General features: G+C 37.9%; 3 protein-coding genes and 1 long non-coding RNA gene across 6 annotated transcripts; 1 reads left to right on the top strand and 3 right to left on the bottom strand.

Annotated features, from left to right (window-relative positions):
• The first annotated feature begins 13495 nt into the window (after window positions 1-13495).
• Window positions 13496-17110, top strand: LOC116197832 (switch-associated protein 70-like). 2 transcript variants are annotated; one of them, XM_031528085.1, is made up of 10 exons: window positions 13496-13677; window positions 13817-13936; window positions 14563-14624; window positions 14710-14793; window positions 14906-14937; window positions 15039-15120; window positions 15539-15767; window positions 15864-16091; window positions 16184-16476; window positions 16564-17110. In XM_031528085.1, the coding sequence occupies exons 1-10, from the start codon at window positions 13654-13656 to the stop codon at window positions 16949-16951; spliced, it is 1542 nt and encodes a 513-aa protein (XP_031383945.1). In that variant the 5' UTR covers window positions 13496-13653; the 3' UTR covers window positions 16952-17110. The 2 variants fall into 2 exon arrangements, with proteins under 2 accessions (XP_031383945.1, XP_031383944.1); XM_031528084.1 differs by having other exon boundaries at window positions 13814-13936.
• Window positions 17111-17333: 223 nt separating this feature from the next.
• Window positions 17334-19714, bottom strand: LOC116197834 (transcription factor JUNGBRUNNEN 1-like). Of its 2 annotated transcripts, none has more exons than XM_031528087.1 (3): window positions 19348-19714; window positions 18279-18580; window positions 17334-17996 (listed from the first exon to the last, which is right to left on the bottom strand). In XM_031528087.1, exons 1-3 carry the CDS (start codon window positions 19550-19552, stop codon window positions 17592-17594), a joined length of 912 nt encoding a protein of 303 aa, XP_031383947.1. In that variant the 5' UTR covers window positions 19553-19714; the 3' UTR covers window positions 17334-17591. The 2 variants fall into 2 exon arrangements, with proteins under 2 accessions (XP_031383947.1, XP_031383948.1); XM_031528088.1 differs by having other exon boundaries at window positions 18279-18577; window positions 19348-19709.
• A 2024-nt stretch (window positions 19715-21738) lies between these two features.
• On the bottom strand, window positions 21739-23996 carry LOC116197836. Its single transcript, XR_004155104.1, has 2 exons — window positions 23708-23996; window positions 21739-22352 (listed from the first exon to the last, which is right to left on the bottom strand). It is a non-coding gene; the product is annotated as an uncharacterized LOC116197836 (long non-coding RNA).
• A 102-nt stretch (window positions 23997-24098) lies between these two features.
• LOC116194002 lies at window positions 24099-24671 on the bottom strand. The gene is made up of 2 exons (XM_031522739.1): window positions 24269-24671; window positions 24099-24154 (listed from the first exon to the last, which is right to left on the bottom strand). Exons 1-2 carry the CDS (start codon window positions 24669-24671, stop codon window positions 24099-24101), a joined length of 459 nt encoding a protein of 152 aa, XP_031378599.1.
• Window positions 24672-25026: the final 355 nt, after the last annotated feature.

Genomic DNA, 25026 nt, shown 5'->3' with positions numbered 1-25026 from the left:
GAACGAAACATTTATTCAAATATGATTTTTTTTTAAATGAATACCGATATGTTACAGAAAAATTTACATAAGGTCATAAGATTAAGAGGAAGATATATAGAATCTAGCCAAACAATCGTTTTTTTTTTTTTTTAAATAAATTTACTATTTTTATTTTTTAAGTCCTACTTCTCTGCCCTGATATTACCTAAACATGTATAAGGCTAAACACTGGTATGATTATTTCCAGGAAGTGATGAATCCAGATTTCTAATCCTCCAAAGCTCCGAAAACTCATAAGTCGTACGTCGATTCCAAAGATAAACTATACGTGCCTAATTAAATCACAAGCGCTCCCGTATCTACCTTTTCTCCTTTGATATCCTCTTCACCATCTGCTTGAAACAGTCGGCGTCGAACCTGATCCTGATCAGGCCATCCTGCCCATACCCGAAATCATCAGCCGACATGTCGAGGAGGGCGGCGATATAGGGATGCTCCACGAGCTTCGTGGGCACATGCAGTCTCTCCATAGCATCGCTGTCTCTCCCCACCAGCATGGGCACGAACCCTCTCCGGGCTCGAGTCTGCGAGTTTATCTTCTGGTAGGCTAGGGGGGAGTTATAAGTCCTTCCGAACTTCCCCATGTAGTAATCTTTATCCCGGGCGCTGTTGCATTGGTAAATCGAAGATTTGCAGCTTCTTATAGCCCTCACAAATGGTTATAGTTTAATATAATCCAAATGGTCTTATAAAATTATTTATAAATTTTACATGCGTTGAAATAAAAATTGGCGGCTGAGTGATGGCTTGTTTGCGTGTAATTAGCCTTAATTTTGCAATTTTTTTTATGGCAATAACCTTGACGGACTACTTTTTTTTTTTTTTTGGGTGGAAAACGGGGCAAATGCCCAAATTTAAACGAACTACTTTATTTAGTTTATAGCCATTTGTATGTAATTTAATGTTTCTATTTCGGTCGTGTATGGCAACATTAAGTACTAGCTAATGATATATATGACCTGGCTAATTAATCATTTATGAGTGAATTTTTTATTTACATAATAGAGAAACATATTAATAAGGACCCAGAATCAGAGAATATAGACCCAATAATATAAGAATGAGAGGTCGCTAACTGAGCCGGACTGATCAGTCGAGTATTCGCAAGTTTAAGTTTAGTTCACTTAAAAAAGATCGAGTTAGAGCTTCATCGTTCTAGCAATATATTTGAAGGAAAGCATAAAGACCGTACGATTTTTTATGTTGGCTGATGCACCTAAATTGATTCGCCCAAAAAATGGATATAAATTAATATGCTTAATTGTTGTATTATGTATTCATGGCATTTTTTGTGTGCATCATGATATCTGAAAGGTCAATAGACTCCTATAAATCCAATTCGAGCAAATTCACCCATGGATCATCTTTATTACAAAAGGGAGAAGGCTGAGAGCTGGTGCAACATTCAGTTTGATGAAATGTCTATACTGAAATAACATAAATAATTACCAGTCGTTAGATTAAGAAGCAGTTAAGGATAAATTAGTAAATTTATTTAACACTTTCAACGATCAAATAACTACTCCCATGATTTTCTCCTTATTTCTCTCCCTCTCCTCTTGCTCTCTCCCCTCTCTTCTCTCACGTTCAAAAACGCCTCTCCCTTTTCCATCTCTCATTTTACAGTTTCTTCTTCTTCTTTTTTTAGTTATTTTGATTAATAAATCATAACAAACAATCTATATACATATATATTATAAAATTGTACAAATAATTATATTTTAAGATTTTAAGTCTATTAGAGAAAAAAAGTTACGAGTCTTATAATATATAAAAGCTGAGCAGCGATATCGTGAAAGCTCCATTAACAAACTCTCAGTTTATGGTTGATCGTCATTTTGTCTGCTCCGAGAATTTCATTCTAAATCAGAGATTCGTGGTATTTGTCCATGTTACATTAATATTTCATAAATATATTGTCTCTAATCTACATATGTAAAATACCGACAAGACATTTTCTACATTCAATGTATGCAGGATATCGAGAAGTTTTCTTGATTGCTGAATATAATCCCTCGAGATATGTGTCTTTATTTTCCAAATCCAATGTTTCAACATACTATAAATAGAAGATATGAAAATTCATTTTACGCATCATATTTCGATTCAATATAGTTTTTCCAACACTCTAATGCTTACACGATATCTATCACTATGTCTATTCAATAGATAATACATTATTATTATCTCTTACTCTTAGTATATATTTTTTTTTTGTAAGAACAAATTAAATATTTGCTTATTAACATAATTTTCTCTTCTTCAACTCTCACTCACAATCTGTAATGTCTAATTGGTAGAATATATAGCTTTTGTTATTTTTTTTTCAATTTAAATTAATAGTATTTTTATATGTTTCTTTCTTAATTCTCTTTCATAAAAATCAACTTAGGTTAATATCTCGTGCAGCGCACGAGTATAACACTAATTATGTAATAAAACTCTCTAAGTCATGAATTTTCTCCATTCACAAATTTTACTTTAAAAGAACAAGTATCTAATCGTTTAAATTAACTTACATTAGTCCATATTTACAACTTTAACCCTTCGTTTGGAGTGAGGAAAACGAAGAGAACTAAGTAACTTTTCCTCTCACTGTTTTCATTTCCCTCCAATGCAAACAAAGGGTAAGACCGTAGGCTTGGCTAAGTATAGTTATACCTCAAGTAAAAATCGATCTTAATAAGAAATCCATAATTTAAAAGAACCTTCTCACATGTCTATCTAGCTATATATATATATATAATTAGGACTTTATTTTTCTTTATATATCTTACTAGGACCTTTTTTTTCCCTTCCTATTAGCCTATTAGGACTTTTTTTTCTTCCTCTATATTTTCTGTGTAATTTCGCCTTAGCAAACTTCCAATAATGAGAAAGAAAAATCAACCTCAGCCAGAAGGAAGAAAAAGACAGCAAAATTCTCGAGCTGCTTAGTGGGTCAAAGCATACGTGATCCCTGCACAAGCAAATAAAACTTATGATGAAAATGAATATAAGAACGATTTAATCATCATTCTTCTTTTCAGTTAGAAATGAGATTCATTGATTAAAAAAGACAATAAAATAAAATAAAATAATGGGTACAAAAAATTATATTGATGACAACCGATTGCAAAATTTCTTAGTCTCAAACCAATTACAAAACCAGTATATTAACTTTTATTTGATCTACCAATAAAATGTTAGGTGAGTGGTAAACTTCAACTTTTGGAAAGAGAAGAACACAAATTCGAGTCTTGGGAAGTGCACTTATTGAGATGGGTAATAATCTTTAATGTTCGATCTCCTGAAATTGTGAGGACAACGTCCCTCACAATTTTTTACAAAAAAACATTTTATTTGATCTATACATATAAATGAAGATTAAATTCATTATGTTTTAATTGCAAACGAAGATCATGCTATAGGACCAAAACTCTTTTTTTATTTTGGATTACAAGAGACATCCATGGACATGGTATAAATGAATTAGAAATCCTAATAACTAATAAAAAGATACAAGTAGTCTCATCACAAGTATTGTATAAAGCCTCTTAATTATGAGACTAAGACGTATGTCACTGTGCTACACCCTAAACAAAACGAAAAGCAAAATGACGTACAGGGAAATGACACTTGCGATATGGCGTCCACTTGATTGTATAACCGAAAGACGACGGTAGAAAATTTTGGCCAACTGAGATAACCTTTAAATTGGTTGGTGAAATAAACGATTCATATGGATGAAAGGAGTTTTTCGTGCTGTCAAATAAACGGAATTCGTGGAAATTTTTCCGTACAATTTCGAAATTGTATGAGCTTAGTGAATATCTTTAATCACGACTAACTGAATTTCGTATATGAAGTAATGAAGGTAACAGTTTAACATTAAATAATCCAAAATCATTGTCATACTAATGTATATAGGATTAATCACATAAAAAAGACAAAACCCTTATTTAAATTCTCAATTCTAGCACAACCTTTCGAAAATAGTAAAAAAATGCATGAGTTTTCATTTTAGTATCAAATCTTGCACACCGTTAAATATTCCGTCAATCTAATGGTATTGGTTGACTAGGTATTAACGGTGCCATGTGTCCTCATATTTTTCGTTAAGTGGATCTCACTTTTTTTAATAAAATAATTCTAAAAATTAAAAGAAAGGGAGGGAAAGCGTCGGCTGAAGACAAAGAGGAGATGGTCGGTGGTGGTGGCCTCGATTGCTGCCTCGGGTCTCCTTTGTTTTGGCCGTGGTGGTCTCCGCTGCGACCACCACCCCTTCAATCGAGGTTGCCACCAACCTCTCTGGTGGCCAGCGACTCCGATTGGTGGGGAGGTGGTTGCAATCGAGGTCACCACCGCCGGCCCCCTTCCTCCCTTTCCTTTTTTATTTTTTTTAATTTTCAGAATTATTTTATTAAAAAAAAAAGTGGGGTTCACTCATCAAATGATACAGCGACATGTGGCACTGTTAATGCATAATAAGTCAATATTGTTAGAATTGACGGGATATTTAATAGCGTGCTAGATTTGAGATCAAAACGAAAGGTCGTGTTTTTCTATGTTATTTCTGCAAGATCATACTAGAATTGAGAATTTGAATAGACATCGCGCCTTTTTATGTGATTAACCCATATATATATATATATATTCACATTATTATTATTGAATTTTAAAAATTATCCATCTTGATTCTTCCAGCTAGCTCGACTTCGTTCAATTTGCCTTCCTTGTCTTTTGAACTCGATAACCTTAAAAGTCATCTGACAACGGCTTGCATGGGGCCTTGGAGTAGGCGCCATGTCAATTGATAATGCTTCGGGGCCGGCCCCTTCCTACGAGCTAATTTTGAATCATGCGACGACCTCTTATCTCTACGGTCCATGCGTAGGACGACGACTGATTCATCATGTCATGTGACTGTTCTCTTATAAAATAGCCCAAGGAAGAAGAAAATACAAATCTCTATGGTACCTAATGGAATAATATGTTCCTGCGATGATAGGGATATTCTCCATTATATCATCCAACCTTTGGACAAATTGGTCGGGAGATTTTCATGGAAAGTAGGTCAAGAAATTACACGTAATAATATATAAATAACAATTTGGAATCGGCTTGGTAGGCTTAGCTTTTCAGAGACAACCTCGAACGAACGGATTATTATTAAATTAATTTGTCGTTTTAATTTCCACTGCATTATAAGGACATATATAAGTAGTTATATAAACCTACCCTCGGTTGAATAATTCTTTCTTAATCAATCGAAGGCACTAATGGACTACCGGTACTGTTTTATTTAGATATTATGATTTCTATTTTATTATACTACGCCCATGAGTCTTCATTGTAATTGAAAAAAATCGAAGGAATTAATGTTTTTATAAATGAATAAATAAATGAATCACACCTTGTTTAACAAAATTACCATTTAAGAGATTCATAAAAGAAAATTACCATTAGAGTAGATGATTGTGACACTTCGAAATCTCATATGATTTTGAGATGCCTTAGCATGCGTTTGCCCTCCATTTGATGAAATTTCACTCAATTTCACTCAATAGACTTTCAAACTATGCCGTATTTAATAATGTTAATTTTTATTTTTAAATTAAACGATTCCGACATGTCAAAATTTGAGTGTTTTGATTTTCTAGTCAATCTGACAATTCATGGTCGTGTTCAAGAGGTTTTGTTGCTGCATGTGCACGGGAGTTTTAAGAGAAAAAAGTTTATTTAATTTTATGTTAACCTTTTGCTCTACGAAGTCCAAGTCAGACAACAAGATAGAGACATGCTGAATGCGATTTGCTGAGGATATTATACTTTCACATGTTGAAATCGAAACCCGTCGATGGTCCGGTGACGATATGGTGATGACATGGTCATGGAAATTTGGGATCGGATAAAATTAAATCCGAAAATCGTAGTTTCTTGGAGATGAATTTGCTTGGGATATGAAGAGGGATGAGATTTTGAAAATTTTTGTCCTTTGTTTGGACACACTAGAATTAGGATCGGGTACGGTATAAGGTAAAATAAATTGTTAAGAAAATTATCGGGTAGATTAAAATATTTTATGTGAAAGGACGAAAATGTCCTAAGCCTTTCTTCAAATTTTCGAAAGATGCCACCTTTGGAAGATTACAGTGTGCAGTAGAGGCAGGGGCGAAAGGGGATGACGCCGGCCACTGCCGCTTGAAATTTGAAAAAAACAATAAAGAAGAAAAAGCAAAGAAGAGAGGGAGGAGATTGGGATTGTGGTGGCCTGACACCAACCACCATTATCTCAGTCGAGGTCGCCGGGGACTTTTGTGGTATCCAGCGACCTCAATTAAGGCAGTAGTGGTCGGCGTCGAGCCACGGTGTTAGGCCACCACAACCCCGATCTCCTCTTTCTCTTATCTTTTTTTTTTTAAATTCCAGGCAGTGGTGGCTAACGGTCAGGCAATCACCACACCCTTTTTTGTTCGACTTTTTTTTTACACATTTTTATTTTAAAAATAAAATAATTATTTTTATTTTATTTCAAAAATTATTTTAAGAAAATTTTTTGGGTAGTTATTTTAGGAAACTTTTAAAAAATAATTATTTATGGGCATATTTGTCATTTTACTTAATATTCTAATTCCAAATCTTGGTATACTCCACTTGATTATCATATTAAATATCATTGAATTCAAATCCAATTTCATTTTACCCCAATTCCTATTCTAAACCCGACAGACGAACATAGCCTAAAGAGATTAAGAGATTTAGGGATACATTTTGTAAGATGTACCACGAACCTCGTATATAAGAAGGAAGTGGGAAAATGGTCATCTTCTGCATCTGTTTTCCCTTAATTACTTATTATTTTTTTGGTAGAATTAATTATCATCATCATCATCACTCGAAAATCGGAAATAATAGATATATATTTTGGTATAACAAGTGAAAATTGCAATATATTGGAAAGAAAGACTTTCTTTTACAGTTATAGAGGAAAAAAGAATATATTTTTAGGTGAACTACGGGGCCATAGCCCCAAATATATATTTTCCTTCTGGTGATCTCTGACGCGTGCTGGTTTGCATGCGCATGCTTCATCATGTTTGTTCTGCTGTAATTATTTCTTCATATAGGTTATTTTAGGTAATTCTGATGCCAATTTACTAAGTGATATACATATGATATAATATAGAGGATATTAACTTATACGGTTTTCGGTTACCAAAATTCACACTGAAAAAATAATATAAATGATATGAAGAATAAAAAGTTATCCGTTGTAACTGAAAAAAAAAGTTACCTCCGTATTTTTTAATTTAAGGATTTTTTTCACCTTTTGTGGAGTATTTCAATTTTCAATTTTAACCTAATATATTGAAATAATAGTAGGGATAAAATGCATACAAAATAGAATAGAATAGAATAATTAAGCAAACGAATATGATACGGCATGATCCGTATGTAACTGGGCACGTTTCTATTACATGCATAATATGTAAACGTACAAGAATTGGAGCAAGCACTTTGGGTTGTCATAAATCTTACACACATTCTCTCAATTTGCTAAAAGATGAATACTTAAATAGTAATTTAACCATATTTCGCTTTTGTGGAATAATTGACCAAGATCAGGTAGGTGTATCATACGATTGATCATAAAAATCAACATACTAATTAATATTGTCTAACATACATAGGAAGGATAGGCATGCCCCCCTCGGCCTTCTTCTGATCATATCTTCGTAGTCAAACAGAAAATTTAAAAATCATTACATGTACCTTCTGTTGGGAAGAATGTCGATTGAGACCAATAAGTAAGAATAAGGAACAGTAGGATGTACATCGTAAAATTTTTAAACCTTGAGATCATAACATTGAGATCGTCCTCCTGTTTTTCAGCCCCTGTTACAAGATTCAGATTGAAGAGGGTCTCATAATCTTCTTAAATCTCACCAGTCTCTACTCTTACCAACCATAGAGATTAGAGACTCTAAAGTAACTAAAAACTGCTGAGAAGTTCACAAGAAAATTATCTGTGAATTGTAATTTCTAATTTCACAACCGTGTATTGATACAAGACCCCATTCACTTCATAGAGATACAGTACCTTACAGCTACATTCGACTTTCGAGTTAAGGATACGATGAGTTAGGATTTAAAATCCCTGGCATTACAATATTCTAATCAAATGTTTGGAATGTATTTGGATTTAGAATTTGTATATTCTAGGTAAATGACGAACATATCCCTTATCTATAAAAAAAAAATATATCTCTTAAAATAAGTATTTGAAATATTTAAAATAAAAAATAAAAAATAAAACTTTAACAAAAGAATTAAAAGTAAAAACAAAAAGAATGTAGAAGAAGGAACAGGGGAGGCAATGGCCACCGCCGCCCCCGATGAGGTCACTAGTGACCTCGCTTGGGGTGGTGGTGGCTGGCATTAGGCCGTCACCGCCCCAAATCTGCTTCTTCTCTCTCTTCACTGAAGAGAGAGAGAAAAAGGTAAATCGGGGCTATGGTGGCCCAACGCTGGTCACCACCGTCCCAAGTAAGGTCATTGGCAATTCCTGGTTATGCCGGCAACCTTACTGGGGGCAGCGGTGGCCAACATGTGGCCAATCCTGCCCCTCCCAATCTTTGGCCTCAAAACCTTAAAAAAAAAAAAACGCTGTGAGAATTCTGGAGGATTTGATGTTAGAATAGGCACATTTTCGTCTTTTGATATAAATACTAACCCCAATCCATACTTATCTGACCCTTACATGGGATTTGTCTCTTAAAAATTATATATCACCTTACCCCAATCCTTATTTGTATCCCATCGACACCAACTGCTGGATAAGGATTTTGAAATCCTAATCCCAATCCATATCCCGACGTTCAAACGTGGCCTACTAGTATAGAATATTTCTCATGGCAATATTACATTGATAATGTAGAACTATCCCCAAAATCCCATAGTAAAATTTCTTATTTAAAAATTCAAGAGATGCAACGAACTCTCTTCAAAATAAGAAAATAATTTCAATAGGATATTGAATTCTCTCCTCGCTGATTACCAAAAAGAAAAAATTCTCTCCCCGTTCTTTTTCATCCAATCTCAATATTATTTTCATATCTTCGGATTCTTTGTTAGAATACGAGATACATCTCAACAACTCCATTGCCTTAGCGTGGATTGAGCCATCCATTATTGGATCAAAATAATCCGATATGTAGTATATAAACAAAACATGTTATCCAAGTAATTTTCTCTCTCTCTCTCTCTCTCTCTCTTTCGGGCATGTAATTTCTTCGAGCTTTTCCTTTCCCAAATTGGTTGAATAATAATTGGTATATAAGTCAATTACGTCACCCATACGAGCGGGAGATGCTTCTGTTAGTTTGTTCAGTTAATCAGTCCAATTTTTTTTTTAAAGAGAACGGTTATCCAGTTGACTGCAACTCGGGAAGACGCTTCATAAGTATTCTCTTCTCAGAGGTACTTAAGTTAGCCGGACCGCCATGAATGACAGACCAAAATCTCCAGTAGAGACAGTCATCTCCGTCATCGTTGGCCTTTCGTCCCGTTAATTCCATCACCAGAAAAAAAAGAAGAAGAAAAAGACCGGACTTCTAGTTCTCAAAGTTGTAACTTTTGTAAATATAAACGAACTCCCAATATCCTGATATAGATATGTTGTGACTGTTGACGACCAAAGAGCTAGCTTATAGAAAGACTGCTGGAACAGTTTATAATGGGCGCTCATCGATCACTCACGATCAATTAGCAGCTACGTATTGGAGACTCTCTCAGTCTCTCTATTATATATCTCGAACAAAAAGAAGAAATTCCCAATCGAATCAGCAAGAAGAGGAGATTTGCCATTCTCTGTAATAACGTCTGGTTGATATTTTTATTAACATTGTACTACACCGATCACTTTGCATCCATGGAGGTGACGGAGCTCGATGATCGATCAACACTTAGACATGTAAAGTACATACGTAAATATGTGTGTGATCCTAAGCTAGCTTGTCAAAATGGGAAAGAAAAGCTTCTATCCAACCTTCTCTCCTTGGCTATCCTCTTCACCATCTGCTTGAAAGAATCCGGATCGTCCTGGATCCTTATCAACCCTTGCTGGCCGTACCCGAACTCATCTGCTGACATCTCTAGAAGATTGACAATGTAAGGGTGCTCGACGATCTTGGTGGGTATGTCCAGCCTCTCCATCATCTCCTGGTCCTTCCCCACCATGACCGGGACATAGCCCTTCCTCGGCCGGTTCTGATCGTCTTGGCAGGAAACGGAGTCCAACTTCACGTAGGATCGAGATGAATGAACCTTGCTTCCCTTCCCCATGCTCGAAAGTCTTCTTTCTTTTTGGGGATGAACAATCTTTTGGGAATCCTTGTATGTCTGTTATGATAATTCCATATTATTGGATTGGTCTAAAAGGCATGTATATGGGTTTTTATAGGGCCATCGCCATGGTCCAATGTTCTATAGGGCAATACAAATATTTAAATATAAAAATTTTGTTTTTTATATTTAAATACTATAAACTTTATTTACCGTTGAATCAGTATGCGACTTGACTTTTCATCCATGTTTAATCCAAGATTCTTCCAATGTCCTGCGACGACCCCCCCAATATACGTACCCTTTTGTTGGTCTTCAGTCCTTTTTTTGTACTCGGTGGTTTCTCTTGGAAAAATACGATGGTGATCAAATATTGAACAAGTTCATTGTCTTATCTTATGTAGGAGGAGAGGACTGGAAATTGCATATGTAAGAAGTTTGAGATATTGTTTGGTTATTTAGAAAATAGAATATTTTCGGAATAAGATCGTATCAATCGATTAGGTGGTATATTCTTGAAATTTCCTATATCCAACTTAGATATTATTCTGTATATTTGATGTCTATTTTCAGATATTCTACGGTCTATAAGTAGGTAAGTTCTCTATATTATTCGATCGTTCTATTCAGTTAATTTCTTATACTATATCTCCTTTCTTCTTTTCTCGCTATATTAAAAGTTTCATAAGATTACGCACTTAGTGTTCTCGAGTCTCAATTCATTCCGGCACTGTATTTTTTCTCTTGGTTCTAGGCAGTTCGGCGTAACGTATCTTTAAAGGTATTAGTTGTGCCAATTAATTGTCTGTGAATATTTTACATATAGAGTTAGCTAGCATCTATCAATTTTTGGTCTTGATGATGGGTCAAAGTTTACATCATGTATATGTAACAACCATGAAGGAAATCATCAAGATAGAAAAAAATATTAGATAAATACAAATATATAAATTTTATATGAGTGAAAGCTATTGATCTAATTAATAAGCATCATTCAGTCGAATCAATTAACTGACTCTCCTAATCCTTAATATATGAGCATATATTGATAACACATCTCTTGAGATCTTGGGGTCTCTACATCCCATGTTTCATGCTGTATCAACAATTAACTAGTGGCGCTCTCCATGCTACTTTGCTTGCCAATAGTTATATGATCAAACACACTGATCTTCAATCACGTTCCCACGCTTCAATCTTCTGCGATATTGTATAAAAATAACTAGTCAATATTTATGTAATTTTTAGCTTAATTTACAAGACGATTAATTGCATGCATAATTACCCGATATTGATTGATTAGTTAAAAAAAACATAAGGAAGGAGGTGTAGTAAAGTGTCACACATTCTCGCTTAATAATTTAAAAATTTCAAATTTAATTATCGTTAAGAGATTACCATTACTATTTTATTAAATTTTCTATATCGTTGTACCTAATTCATTGACCTGAATCGGTAAAAAAGAGAGTTACCAGAAAGGAATATTTTGAAGAGAGAATTTAATAATAATTAATAAGGGAAAGCTCAGATAATGCAATAAGCAGCGATAAGGTTGATATCTTATTATGTATATCTACCCTAAGAATAAGTCATTGTATAGATAAATTAATCCATCTTTCTTGGGCTGACGTTGAGCTAATAAGCGTAATTGTCTGTCATCGAAAAAAAGAAAGAAAGCGTAATTGTCAAAATTATTCCCATTTTTGTATTAATTCAATGGGCGTCTTTAGCCGTTAGCAGTCAAGAAAACGTTTAATTAGTCATCGAAACCTATGTCACATCTTCTTCTTTACAGTGTTATTATTTTTATGCTGATAAATCCTTGGACCTATGACTCCCGATGATGACACAATTTCCTACGGTGATGTCATAGGATGAAAATCTTGCATTAGATAGTTAAATTAAATAATTTACTAGTAAGCGGTAAATTTTAGGAAAATACCCTAAAAATAGACCGATGTATATATGTCCGGTTTCAGTACAATCGCAGTAGAGTAGTTGACATTTTGTGCTTAATTAAGATTTATTGTCATATGGTCATTCGGTACGCAGCTACATGAATGCTGGTCGCAAAACTACGCACACGCATATAAGCTCATCAATATATACGTATACGTACGGTATATACACAGAGATGAAATTAGCAATAATCCCTTGGATATGCCAAACGGATATCTGATATGTACATATATATATATATATATATATGTGAATATAAGAGTTTTGATTTGTCAGGCCGTGTTAATCTGAATTTCAATGTCGACGGTCGTCTCAGTCAACCGGAGGTTAATTGTGATAGAAAAATCAATTTGGGACATCAGTCTCATATAATTCCTGAGTTGTATATTGAAATTTCATAAAAGCCATCGTACGTATGGACGTAGCAGCAGGGGAATAGATATGGAACCACCTAAATCAACCTGCATTTGCTATGGTAAACGGACTCGGACTGACTGATGATGACTTGTCCATCGATTGAGCCACCATCATTATTATTCAATCTATCTATCAATCAATTATTGTATTTTTGACTAAGTGAAAAAAAAGAGTGCTTTAATTTGGAAATTTTGAATATCCGTGTTGATCATTGACCGTGGATATTGGGTCGATGATAATTGAACGTTATGCATTCACATTAGATCAATCATTTTCGTTTTTCTCCATCTCAACGAATACTAATAAAATCAGACAATATGGGCCATTAACACAATAGTTATCTATTTGACACGTTGAAATGCAAAACTAATTAAAATCTCACTTGACGTACTTAATAATGGTTTGTAAGTCGGAGCAGTCGTCCCGACTCCCAGACACTTGATTAGCGTTCGTAGGTCGGAGCCGTCGTCCCGACTCCCGGACACTTGGTTAGCACTCTATTGTGCAGTTTCTTTCCTCCATTGATCGTTGTGATCGTTCAGTTGGATACCATATACCCGAAGTTGTGTATAAGCCAGCCTGCAGGAGGATCGTTACTATTTGAGGGATGGCTCGGAGATTGTGGGCCTGAGGCCCAGTGGTGATGGGCCAATCGGGTGAAGAGGATGAGTGGTCGGGCATTCGGGTCAGACCCGAGCACTGTGTCTGTCATCGAGGAAAACGTCCGAGGAACGGAAGCCATTACCCGCTGCAAACTGCAAAGCTCCATTAAAGAACGAGAAGGGAAAGAAGATCACGAAACCTCCGCTACTCTCTCTCTCTCATGATCCTAATAAGCTGAGCTGACTAGCCTACTTCAGCTCGTACGGCTTTCTTGGGTCTTTATTGGGGATAAGCTTCATCTTTGCCATGGCCAGTAATGGCGCTTCCGCGGTCAGTTGTTTGCTCTCTCTCTCTCTCTCTCTCTCTCTCTAGTTCTCTCTAGTTCTTGCCTGAAACCTTTCTTTCATGAGCCAACGTGACGAATGGGGAAATGGGTTTCTCAAATTTCTCCGAAACTTCTGGCCAGCAGGAGCAGTCGCAGGAGAGAGCTGCAGATGTTGATTGGAACTTGGAGAAGATCAAACGGCGGTTGACCTCTACTTCCGACAAGACCTTGCTCCAGGGTCCCCTTCTCAAGCGATCCTACACAGTACCCCCTCTCCCTCTCTCGCCCCCTCTATAGCTTTGGATTTCTGATGATCTGTTTATCGTTTAGCTCTTTTCGAGCTTCAGCGTATTTTCATTTCATGCCATGAGTTTTGATCATTGACCTCGGCCCTCTTTGTTGATTTTATGACATGGGACAATTTGTCTAGTTGGTTCATGGATGGCATGCTGTATGGATCAGGTCACAGAATTATGGTAATTCGAGATTTATAATATGTTAGGAGTTCATTTATAAGAATCCACAGAGCAGTTCGAGAATGGGGTATGCTGGAACCGCAGTGTAGAGGTCGAATTGCAGTGTCATTTGTTGTTGAGATGAGGATAGTAGTTAAGTCGCTGAGTTTTTCAGTCCTATAGCTGATGAATAGAATGCTCATAAGGGGACGCTGCTTTAGGGTTGTGAAAGTGGACTTGAATATCTGATAGCCGAGAGCTTCATGTACTGGGAATATTGATTTGTTTTTAGATGTGATGCATTTGTTAGAGAAATGCAATGAGATGATTTTCGATGCATCTGTGCGGAAGCCAATGTGCGTGTTCACTGCTGCTTATAGAATTGAAGCTTGTAGTTTCGGTTCTAATATATTGTTCTGCTTGAATTCCCAATAGTTAAAGAAGTGGAATGAGCGTTGGGTGATCCTTGATCCTATCACTGGGAGAATGGAATACAAGTAAGTAATTTCACATCTGAGTATTCTTTGCATATATTACTGAATAATTTGATGATTTTGTTCTCTTCTGGTCTTTCCATGGCAGGGTCAGGAGAAATGAACCATCAGCTAGAGGAATCATTGAGTTCGATGACAGTAGCACCATCACTCTATCACCGGTGAACTTTCAGTAAGTTTTATAGTTTCGACTTTTTACCTTCTTTGCTGTAGTCTGATTGTAATTTTGCCCAAATGGAGACTGATTCAGCTTTCCTTCCATTTTGTTTTTTGTTATGTTTCAGTGGGTTGCCAAAGTATGATGGCTGCTGCTTCTGTATCCTTATCATGCTGCTTGATTTCTCATTATTTCAGCAACTGCAGTGTTGGGCATTTTTACTTCTCGAAAAGGAAACTTCTTAACAATGCATATTTTAGATATTGGAACCCCGTCAAGGAAAGATTACCTTTTTGTCGCTGAAACTCCTGGTGCCGCGAGAGCTTGGGTATCGACTCTGCAGTAAGACATGAAAACTAGAAGTTCTATTCTATTATTGTCTTGCTGCCTCGGAGTTATTAGCGAACAGCTTTGCATGCTTAGGAAAACTCAAATATAAAGTCACTTGATCGTTCTTTGAAAGTGACCTTTCTGCAAGAAGCTTAACTGGTCAGAATAAGCAACTGTAATGCATTTCAAACAGGGTTTTGGCACTCCCTCATCATGTAACCCGGAATTACCTGTGGACGGCTCTCATAGTTTCTCATAGTGAAGCAAAGTAACAAGCACTAATAAACAGGAATAAGGGGATTACTGTGACTGGAAAATAGGAACTTTAATCGTATACCATATAAAGAGAGTGGTCTCGCACTTTATGTTTCTAACTATCTCTTTATTGAACCTGGATTTCATCTTCACTTGTTCTCCTTTGTATGATCAGGGCAACGCAGTTGGTTCTAAGAGCACATAAAGAAGCTGTCAATGCCTTAAGCGGGGATGGTTCTTCAAAGTTTGGAACACTAGCAGCAGCAATTTCTGCTGCTAATTCAACTGCATTGGAATGTTCCAAGGAAATTGAAGCAGCAATGCAGATTTCCATGAGAAATGCCCTTGGGGTGACAACAAATACAATTATTGAGGGTCCTCTGGATGATTTCACAATTATGAAGGTACAGTAGCGACCCATTTGTCTCTAAAGTGATTACTAGTCAATGAGTTACCTTTTTCAACTCTGTCATCTGTTCATACCGAGAATGTATCTGCAGGAGACGCTGCGAGTAAAGGATGAGGAACTGCAGAATTTGGCTCATGATATTCGAGCACGGGATTCAACTATAAAAGATCTAGCAGGGAAGTTGTCAGATACTGCTGAAGCTGCAGAGTCAGCAGCATCTGCTGTCCGTACAATAGATCAACAACGGAAAATGACTCTCTCAGAAATTGGAAGGTTGACCCAAGTGTATGAGGAGCAGTTGGACTCACTCAAGCTAAAGGTACTTTGAGACTAATAAATTCACCTGACATGGTTTATGGATTTCCCTTATCTATGTTGCTGTGCATGTGGATTTTAATTCTCTATATGCAGCTTAAAGAGTCGGAAGAGATGGCCTTGGCCCTTGATAGAGAAAGGGAGGAACTGATTAAGCAGAGAGACGCTGCCCTTCAGGAGGCAGAGTTATTGCTATCTGAACTTGCAAAAGCTAGAGAGCATGCTAGTGCCCTCGAAGCAGCTCTTCTCAAGGAGAATGAGAAAGCACGAGTTGCAGAGGCAGAGACCCGGGCTAGAGAGAAGGAAGCAGAACAGAAAGAGTCGGAATCTGTGAAGGACAAGCAAGAGTTTCTGGCTTATGTGAATGGACTTCAAGCGGAGCTGCAAAGGTTTACAATCTCTCTTTCTTCTACTTTCATTTCTGTCAAACCATGAAAAGTGAGCCCCTTTATTTTTTCCATTTTGTGTTTCAACAGAGTGCGGATCGATCAAGACGGAGAACGGATTGATCAAGATGGAGCATCGGAGGAGAAGATGGAGTCTTGCTCTCAAAATCATGATAGTCTGACAAAGCATGTCAACTCATCTGAGGAAAGCGGGGATATGGCATGTGTTAGCGTCTCTAAAACATCAACTATTTCCGAAGAGAGTGTGGTCCACCGACCAGTTGATAGAATTGATTTTAGGTCAGTTGGAGAAGGAAGAACAGCCGATCAAAGAGATATAGATATCAATGCCGACAAGGGAGGATGCGGCATGGACAGTCCTGCTGTCAGCCAAAATGCTAATGACGACGACGACGACGACGAGGAGCATAGAGTTCAATTTACGAGCCTGAAAGATTTGAATGCCGATAACCAATGAATCTCATGTGTAAAAAAATGTGTCCTCTCATAATATTTCTAGATAATATATATATATATATATATATGTAAATAAAGTCGCAACAGAATTTTCAGACAATTCCACATGTATACACAAGTCCACTGCTTCAATGCTACTTGGCATCATTCAACAAGTCAAGTCGACTGGGTCCTGGGAGCTTTAACTTTCATCCACCAACTATCTTTGAATGGTCGCTACCTCATGAGAAGCAAAGGTAATATATACAATCCATATGGCACTGCCGTCTGCTGGGTCCTTCATGGTACATTTCATTAGACCATACCATATGGTTATTCACAGAAGAACTTTCTCGAACAAGCACGCATCCATTAATTGTTGGAATCGCGAAAAAATGGTGACCTTTGGACACGAAAAGTTGGCCCCTCGTAAGAAGCGAAGGTATATATACAATACATATGGCAATGCCGTCTGCTGGCTCCTTAATGTTACATTACATCTCAAACATAGTTCGATCGGGTATAATATGTGGGACATCAGACAATGCAATATTACCTTAAACACCTATCTTCATCTTCGCTGATAAAAGGGAGTTTCTGTATTGTTTTATTTCTATTCTTCTGGCCCCCTAAGCCTTTTTCAAAAAGAAAGAAACACCTATCTAGCTGAAATCATAACCGTAAACCTGAGACGAACTAATGGCTCTGTGTGCGACTGATCTTAGTTCATCCAACTCCTGATCTGCGAAGAAATCCTGATCCTCATTCACATCCCAAAAGCTCTTGTAAGGCTCCGAGTTCGAATAATTTCCAGACCAACAATATAGCTGTCCGCCAGCCGTCATGGGTTTTCTCTCTTTCTGCTGGTTGATGACTGAGTCTCCGAAGCTCAGGTAATGCTCACCATAGTCGGAGTCGAAGCTACAAGATTTAGAACTGGAATCCATTGTAGTGCTGATAATCATTGTGTCCTTGATCGCATCAGGCTTTTTGTCTTTCCCTTCTGGGATGTATTTTCTTGATGGCACCGGTGTCCGTTTGAAAATCCTGCAGAGGGTCCAAACTTCCTGCAAAATCGAAATCGAGCAATATTCCTGGTTCAGACTTTCGGCCAGGAGATGTGCATTTTCATTGATAAATACGTTAATGATCTAATGCATTGGATATACAAATCCGATTTGCTTCCCCTAAAATTATACTTAGACTTGTACAAAAGTCGAAAGAAATTATGCTTAAATCAGTATGATCTTAGAGACCACGAAATCTTTCAGTTTGTAAATACACAAAGGGTAGACGAACTTGTTTAAGAAAGACGTGAAAGAATTTTTGAATATCTATATATGTCTTACAGCTTCTTCTTCAGCAATGATTCTTTTGCTGGGCAAATGGCCACTCTTTCCGGTTGGTGGCAGTCGGAATTCATGCATCATCCAGTCAGTTTTTGTGCCTTTACCGGCGGTTCCGCGGTAGTAGACGAGGGACTTCTTGAGTCCGACACATTCATGGGATTCCTTGGTCGAATATACGGGCTTGTCGATGCCAGTGGCTTTCCAGAATCCCGATCCCGTCACCCGATTTGGTCTCACACTGTTCTTGTACTTCCTCCCTCTCATGCAGAAGAAGTACCATTCTTTGTCTCCCCCATTCACTGCTGATTTTCCATGACAAATTAAAACGAAGGTTATGCAATGGTAAAATTAATATAGTAGCACTAGAAATCATAATGCTAATATTATTCAACTAAATCTTCGGGATGTGCTCTTGTTCATGGTAAATAGCATATCGATGGGATGTAATGCAAATAAATTATACACACAATAATACTACTAAAGATCTGATCCCTTTCATGGATGCACCATCATCATATTAGCTTTTTCAATTCAGGCTAGTTAGACGATGGATTAGGGTTCATCTATAGTTGACGTGGTTACAACTTTATATGTTTTGTCTTAACCTCAATTCGATTTACTCTTATAACTTTTTTGAAATTTACCCAGAAAAATCACTATATGGCTCTCCTAACCTAATTAAGGTCACGTATGTATCCAGTGGTGATTAAATCTGCAATAAGAGGCGCATACATATACATGCACATGAGAAACCTGGGAAATTTGATGCTCGAAATATTACGTTAAGGATTCATGAAATTTGAAAAACCCAATATACAATTTCATCACTAAAAACCTTTTAAAAACAACCCTAATACCCGGAAATGAAGTTCTGAAAACTCATGCAAACTATGCAGAGATACTATAGCAAACTTGTTCGATAGCTATAACTTGCTTGATATCTTCTCTTCGTAGTAACTAGTTATGATATCAATCACATACAACTTACATATATATAAAGAAAATATAGTATGAAATCATGAAGAGTATGTTGTATAGCATGACTTAATTAAGGGGCCGGAAAGCTTACTTGGAAGATCCCATGGATTGTATTTATAGATGTCGATATGCTTGATAAGCTGATCTACTCGGAGGAGCTTGCCCTCGACCTTCCTACGTAAATAAAACCCTAGGAGCTCTTCATCCGTCGGATAGAACCTAAACCCGGGGAGTACAACTTCTAGTTCCTCGTCCTTCTTGTTACTAACGTCCAAGCTACTTCGACCTCTCTCCATTTTTGATCTCTCTCTAACTCAAGCTGGTGTCTTCCCGAAGTATACAAAACTTCATATGATTTTCGTGTTATATATACACAGACCTGCGAGTTGGAAGACGGGGGGTGTGGGTGATGATGGATCAGCGGAGCTTTGGTCAAAAGTCGAATATATTAATAATAATATGGGTTTATGATATATATATATTGACATTTTACAGGTCATGCAAAGAGAGTCATCATATCCCCTGCATCTCTTCGGGTGATCGGTGATGATGTTGACATTTACATGGTGAGTCCAACTTGTTGAACGAGTAAAAATTGATGTCTGAATCATATGTTCAGGTTCAGTCATGTCGGGGAAAATAGTGAACCAGATGCATAAAAAGTAAGTGAGTAAGTCAACTTTAACAGCGCTGATACTTTGACTTGTTCCAGACACAATTATAGGCTCTCTATATTTTTGGGATCTGAATTATTCTTCATCTAAACCATGACCACCGTTTGGTTCGGCGTAGATGACGCATTTAGATGGGTGACATGGGTATGTTATATGCCCTGTAAAATTATGAAATCACTTCAAATTATTCCACGGATACGACGGGCATGGATTCTCGTACTGTATTTGTTTGAGGGAGGTATTAATGTCTTTCCTGCATAGGAGGCTTCTAAAGCTGAACGTGAATATGTCGAATTGTTCTAGAAAGTGTGGAAAGAATTTGTGCTGCAAACTGGGCCAGGAATTTTTCCATTCCATGTGGTCCAAATTGCCATGGAAAAAGGAAAGCTTCCAGAGAAAGACAGAGAGAGAGAGATTTCCAAGTCAAACAAGTAGGGGAAAACAATGCAAAAAAGGAATTTAAATCTGTCGTATAATAAATAGCAATAACCGAAAATGTTAAAGACAAAGTCCAAGGTCGTTTACTTGACCGTGCGGGCCACCAACGAGAGTCAGTCAAGTCTTTGGAGTTGGAAGAAACTTCAGATGCAAACAAGATGCCACTTGGAATAGAGGCATCGCGTAATGGTCGATAAAAATTCTTAGCCATCGGATTGAGTTTCGGTCGATAAAAATTCTTAGCCGTCGGATTGAGTTTTGTTGGTGGATCGGTCTTGCGATTTGGTCAGAATTAATCCGACAGTCGGCACGTGCCAGATGTTTCACATCGCTTTCTGCCTTATAATCTCCTCTCTCAAAGAAGTGGTCTTCAATGGACCCTGTAGAAATGCGTTGTGTATGATTCCACGGCCAACGTAAAGATGGACTGCAAGATACATGAGCAAGTGGGAAACAATCCTCTATTCCTTTTCATACGCAGAATGTACAGGAACCAGCTGCAACATCTATCAGTAAACAAAGGGAGGTAAGAGACTCGCGATACAAGTTGTGAGGTGTCTTCTCAAATATATCTCCTGCCTGATACGACTCAAGTCATCGTCATAAGCAGACCGGGGTCGCGATATGAACTGGTTGATCTAATAATGCCCTGTGACTCCACACGATTGTCTTCCTTTCTTACCGTATATGGCCTTAAGAAACAATAACTTGGCCTCGTTTACCTGACCACATTGCCACCAAAGTAAGTATCAACACAAAGACCATCAGCAGCACCCCTTCAACTATAAACTGATACCTTAAGATGCGTAAACTTAACAACGTCACACACATCCTTCCGCTTTGAAGATTTAATCAAGATGGTGAACAATTGTTCTGCATCGGAAAGCAATATAGCAGCATTTCTGCTTTGAAGCATCCTTCTGACGAGGGAAAGTCCTGGGATGATCTCTTGAGATCTTCACTGCATGGGCTGACTTGACTATGCACAATGGTGAAGACTGCAGGGTTACTACTTAGTTTTTTTCAACAGAAATACTTCCACCAATACATATGAGACTCTGCCAGAGGAGGGGAGAGGCCCCTGCGAAAATTTACAAATATTGTCATGCCCTATGTAACAGGGCATCCGAGGAAATTTGTTTTTAAAAGAATTGATCATTATCTGGAGGAAAGGGACTCCCGATACCTACAAAGCACCAATTTGATTCAAAACGAACAAATGTGGGGAATGTAACATGAGTGGGACAATTATTCAAAAATCATGCAATCCAATCCATATAAAGAATTCTCTGATGGTAAAGAGAAGCCGCACGGATCTGCTAGAATACACAAGCTCGACAAAAGACCATCAAGAAATATGAAGTGACAAATCCAGTAAGAAGCACTCCTCAGAAATACCGTGATTCATACGCAAAACATGAACAGGAAAATTTTCAATCCTTGTCTTTTCAAAGCTCTGTAATAACAAATTTTCTGTACTTCAGAATAGCAAGAAATCAGAACTGAAGCAGACTAAGCAAGGCCCTCAAATATCTATCAGTAAACAAAAGGAGATAAGAGACTCGTGATACAAGTCATGAGGTAGGATCTTTGCCATCTCGAACACATCAGCATGAGGTAGGTACTGCAATGCAACATCTATCAGTAAACAAAGGGAGATATGAAGAGACTCAATATACAAGCCATGAGGTTGGATCTGTCTTCTTGTCTTGTACATATATCATGCCCGGTACGATTCAAGTAATCAGAAGAAGCAGAGAAGGATCTAGGATCACGATGCGGAACTGCATGATTTCACAGTGCTGTGATTCCATATGGTTCTGTATTCCTTTCTTCTTACCAGACATGGTCTCAGGAATCAATAAGCGGGCTCCTTTATATGACCATATTGCCACTGGAGAAACCATCAACTCAAAGACCATCACATTTAATCAAGATAATGAACAATTCTTCTGCGTTGGAAAGCACTGTAGCAGCATTCCTGCTTTTGAAACATCAGAACTCCCAGTAAGATATGGTTCTGCAATGATCTTTTAAGAACTTATACTCCACGGAATGGACCAACTTGCTAATGCACCATTGTAAAGGGTGCACGATAGGGAGCTGCTAACAAGTTAATTGTTTCAAGAGAAACTCTTCAAGTGAATCTCATGAAAAGGCACCAATTGGATGCTAGAGGCATATTTAGAAAACAAGAAACTGAAAAACTGCATTGCAACATCTAAACTCAAAGGAGGGGAGGCTTATTGGTATCCTTGCTTATCTAATTTTTTTTTCCATATCTCTGAAACAGGACATTGAAGGAGGAATAGTTTTCCAAGAAATGATCAAAATCTGGAGGAACTCACTCCCCACACCAAAAAGCACCAATTTGATTCTAAACAAACATATGCAGTGAAAGAAAAATGAGTGGGGCAATTTTTCCAAAAATATGCAAACCAAATCCATCGAAAGAATTTCTCTGATTGCAATGAGAAGTCGTTTTATCGGCTGGAATATATAGAATCGACGACATATTATCAAGAACTATGAGCAACAAATCCGGTAAGAAGCATGCCGACATGGGTAGGAAAAATTTCTAATCCTTTGTCTTTTTCAAAGCTTTGTCATAAGAAATTTTCCAGAACTTCGGAATAGCAAGAACTCAGAACTGAAGCAGAGTAACAAGGGCCTCAAATATGAACTGCACCATTATCATGCCTGAAGGAACAGAGCAAGCCGGAGGTATTCGGGCATAATAACAAGCCAGACGTATTTGGAGAGGATAGCAAGCAGTACAGATCACAAACTACTCAACTGAACCCTCGTTGTCCACTTATTTCTCAATTCAAATTTTCTATCCCCATTCATTTCCCTTTCCCGTCGACTGCTGGCAACAGTCGAACATCTGTCCATCCATTACAACAGGCAGTATCTCATCCCAGAACAAAGAAACATACGCAACTAAAGTTTCATAAATCTTTTCTTGTCGGACAGCAAGATAATAAAAAAAAGGACCTTTTTTGAAGTATCTGACATGGAAACAACTCTCGGGGGTTGAAAGGAGTTTCCTTTTACACGGAGAAAAATATGAAATTTGTACGAGAATTACAGAAACTTTACTCAAGTCTCGGAAGTCGGGCAAGAAATCTGATAACACTAACGCTAAAAAAACTTTGCCTTTTTCCCAATTCTAGTTGCTTTCAGCAATAAATTGTCAGGGAATCGAAATTTCAAAGGCAGGAACAGCATACTCCTAACAGGGCGGGAGAGAGCCCTCGGGCAGAGTGGCAACTGAGCCTTCAGATTCGTAATCCATACACCATCACAAGGCCCCAGAGGGAACAGAGAGCAACTCACCAGCCAAAGATCGAAGAGACAGGAGAGGAAGAGGGATCGAGAGATTGAAGAGGAACGAGAACGAGCAGCGACGTCGATTCAATTCAGATTGAAAACTATCTTGAGAAATTTGGGAAACATCACGATCCCCTCAGGACTCCTTGCTGTATCCACACGTTTGAATGACTTCGCCGCTTCAAGTTCTCCGTCCTCCCTCCTCCGTCTTCTCTCTCTCCCTCTGCGGCGGCAGAGCTCGCAAAACCCTCCGTGCGCCGTCGTTAGGGCGCCGCCTCCAGTTTATATGTAAAGGCCGCGGGGAAGAAGGAAAAGCTGATGAGGTAACTTTCTTTTTTTGCAAATAGATCCCCGAGTCCTCTTTTATTATGAAATAGTTCTCAAACATTGACATGTCTCAACTATCAGGAAGAGATACAATTACGTAGTCGTAGTCTACATTCTCAAGGGGAACTGGGAAAAAAATAGATTTATTAGAAAAGCAAGCATGATTTCAAACATTACAATATTAATATGGGTAATCATATATAACCAAGTCGCAAGACCAGAAAAATTCGGGAATCGCACATTGGAAGTGAGCGGGGTACTCGCTTTCTGCGCAGTAGAAGATCCAGAAACGTGGATCTCTCTGCTTTTCGCACACATCGCACCAGTAGTCATCGTCCGCATAGACTCTCAGAGAAGCCGAATAACGTGGTGCCAGGCCTAGAGGATGTTGGTGGCACTCGTGGTTGATGGTGAGAGGTAAGTTGAGAGCACACTTGGCATGCATTATGAGATCGCAGGAGGTCTTCCTGCAGCAGTAGTACACATAATCGCAGTAACCAGCACAAACATAGCACAGGAATGTACCCGTTTTATCGTTTGCATACAGTTCATGGGAAGTTTCGAGGTGCAGCTCATGCTCGTGGCAGGCGTAATTCACTTGGGCCGGAAGGTGGGATGTCACCACCTGCTGTACATAGGCCATCCGGCAATGCTTGCAGTTGCGGGACAGTTGCTCAATTGGCACGTTACTGTGCAGCTTTATGTTGAGGCAAGACGATAAACTTCTCCACCTTACTGCGTTGAATAAAAATGGGTGCTGTTGTGTCGACCGTTAGTCTTTTGACATCTCCTACATTAGAGTCGTCGTCTCGGTTTTCTTCTACAGTCGGTTTAATAGTATCTTCTGGTTTAGAGCTTTTGCCTGAATACTTTTGCTCTAAGTGCCGCCACCAGGAGTTGTCATCGGGTCGAGACTCGATTACCATGGGAATGATCTGCAATGAATTGGTGTTTGCCAGGGCCACCAGGCTCTCGAGATGGACCTGCTCAATCTGGGA

Source organism: Punica granatum, chromosome 2 (genome assembly GCF_007655135.1).
Source record: "Punica granatum isolate Tunisia-2019 chromosome 2, ASM765513v2, whole genome shotgun sequence".
Taxonomy (NCBI): domain Eukaryota; kingdom Viridiplantae; phylum Streptophyta; class Magnoliopsida; order Myrtales; family Lythraceae; genus Punica; species Punica granatum.
The sequence above is the reverse complement of the archived record's forward strand: the minus strand, read 5'-3'. Positions and strand labels throughout refer to the sequence as shown.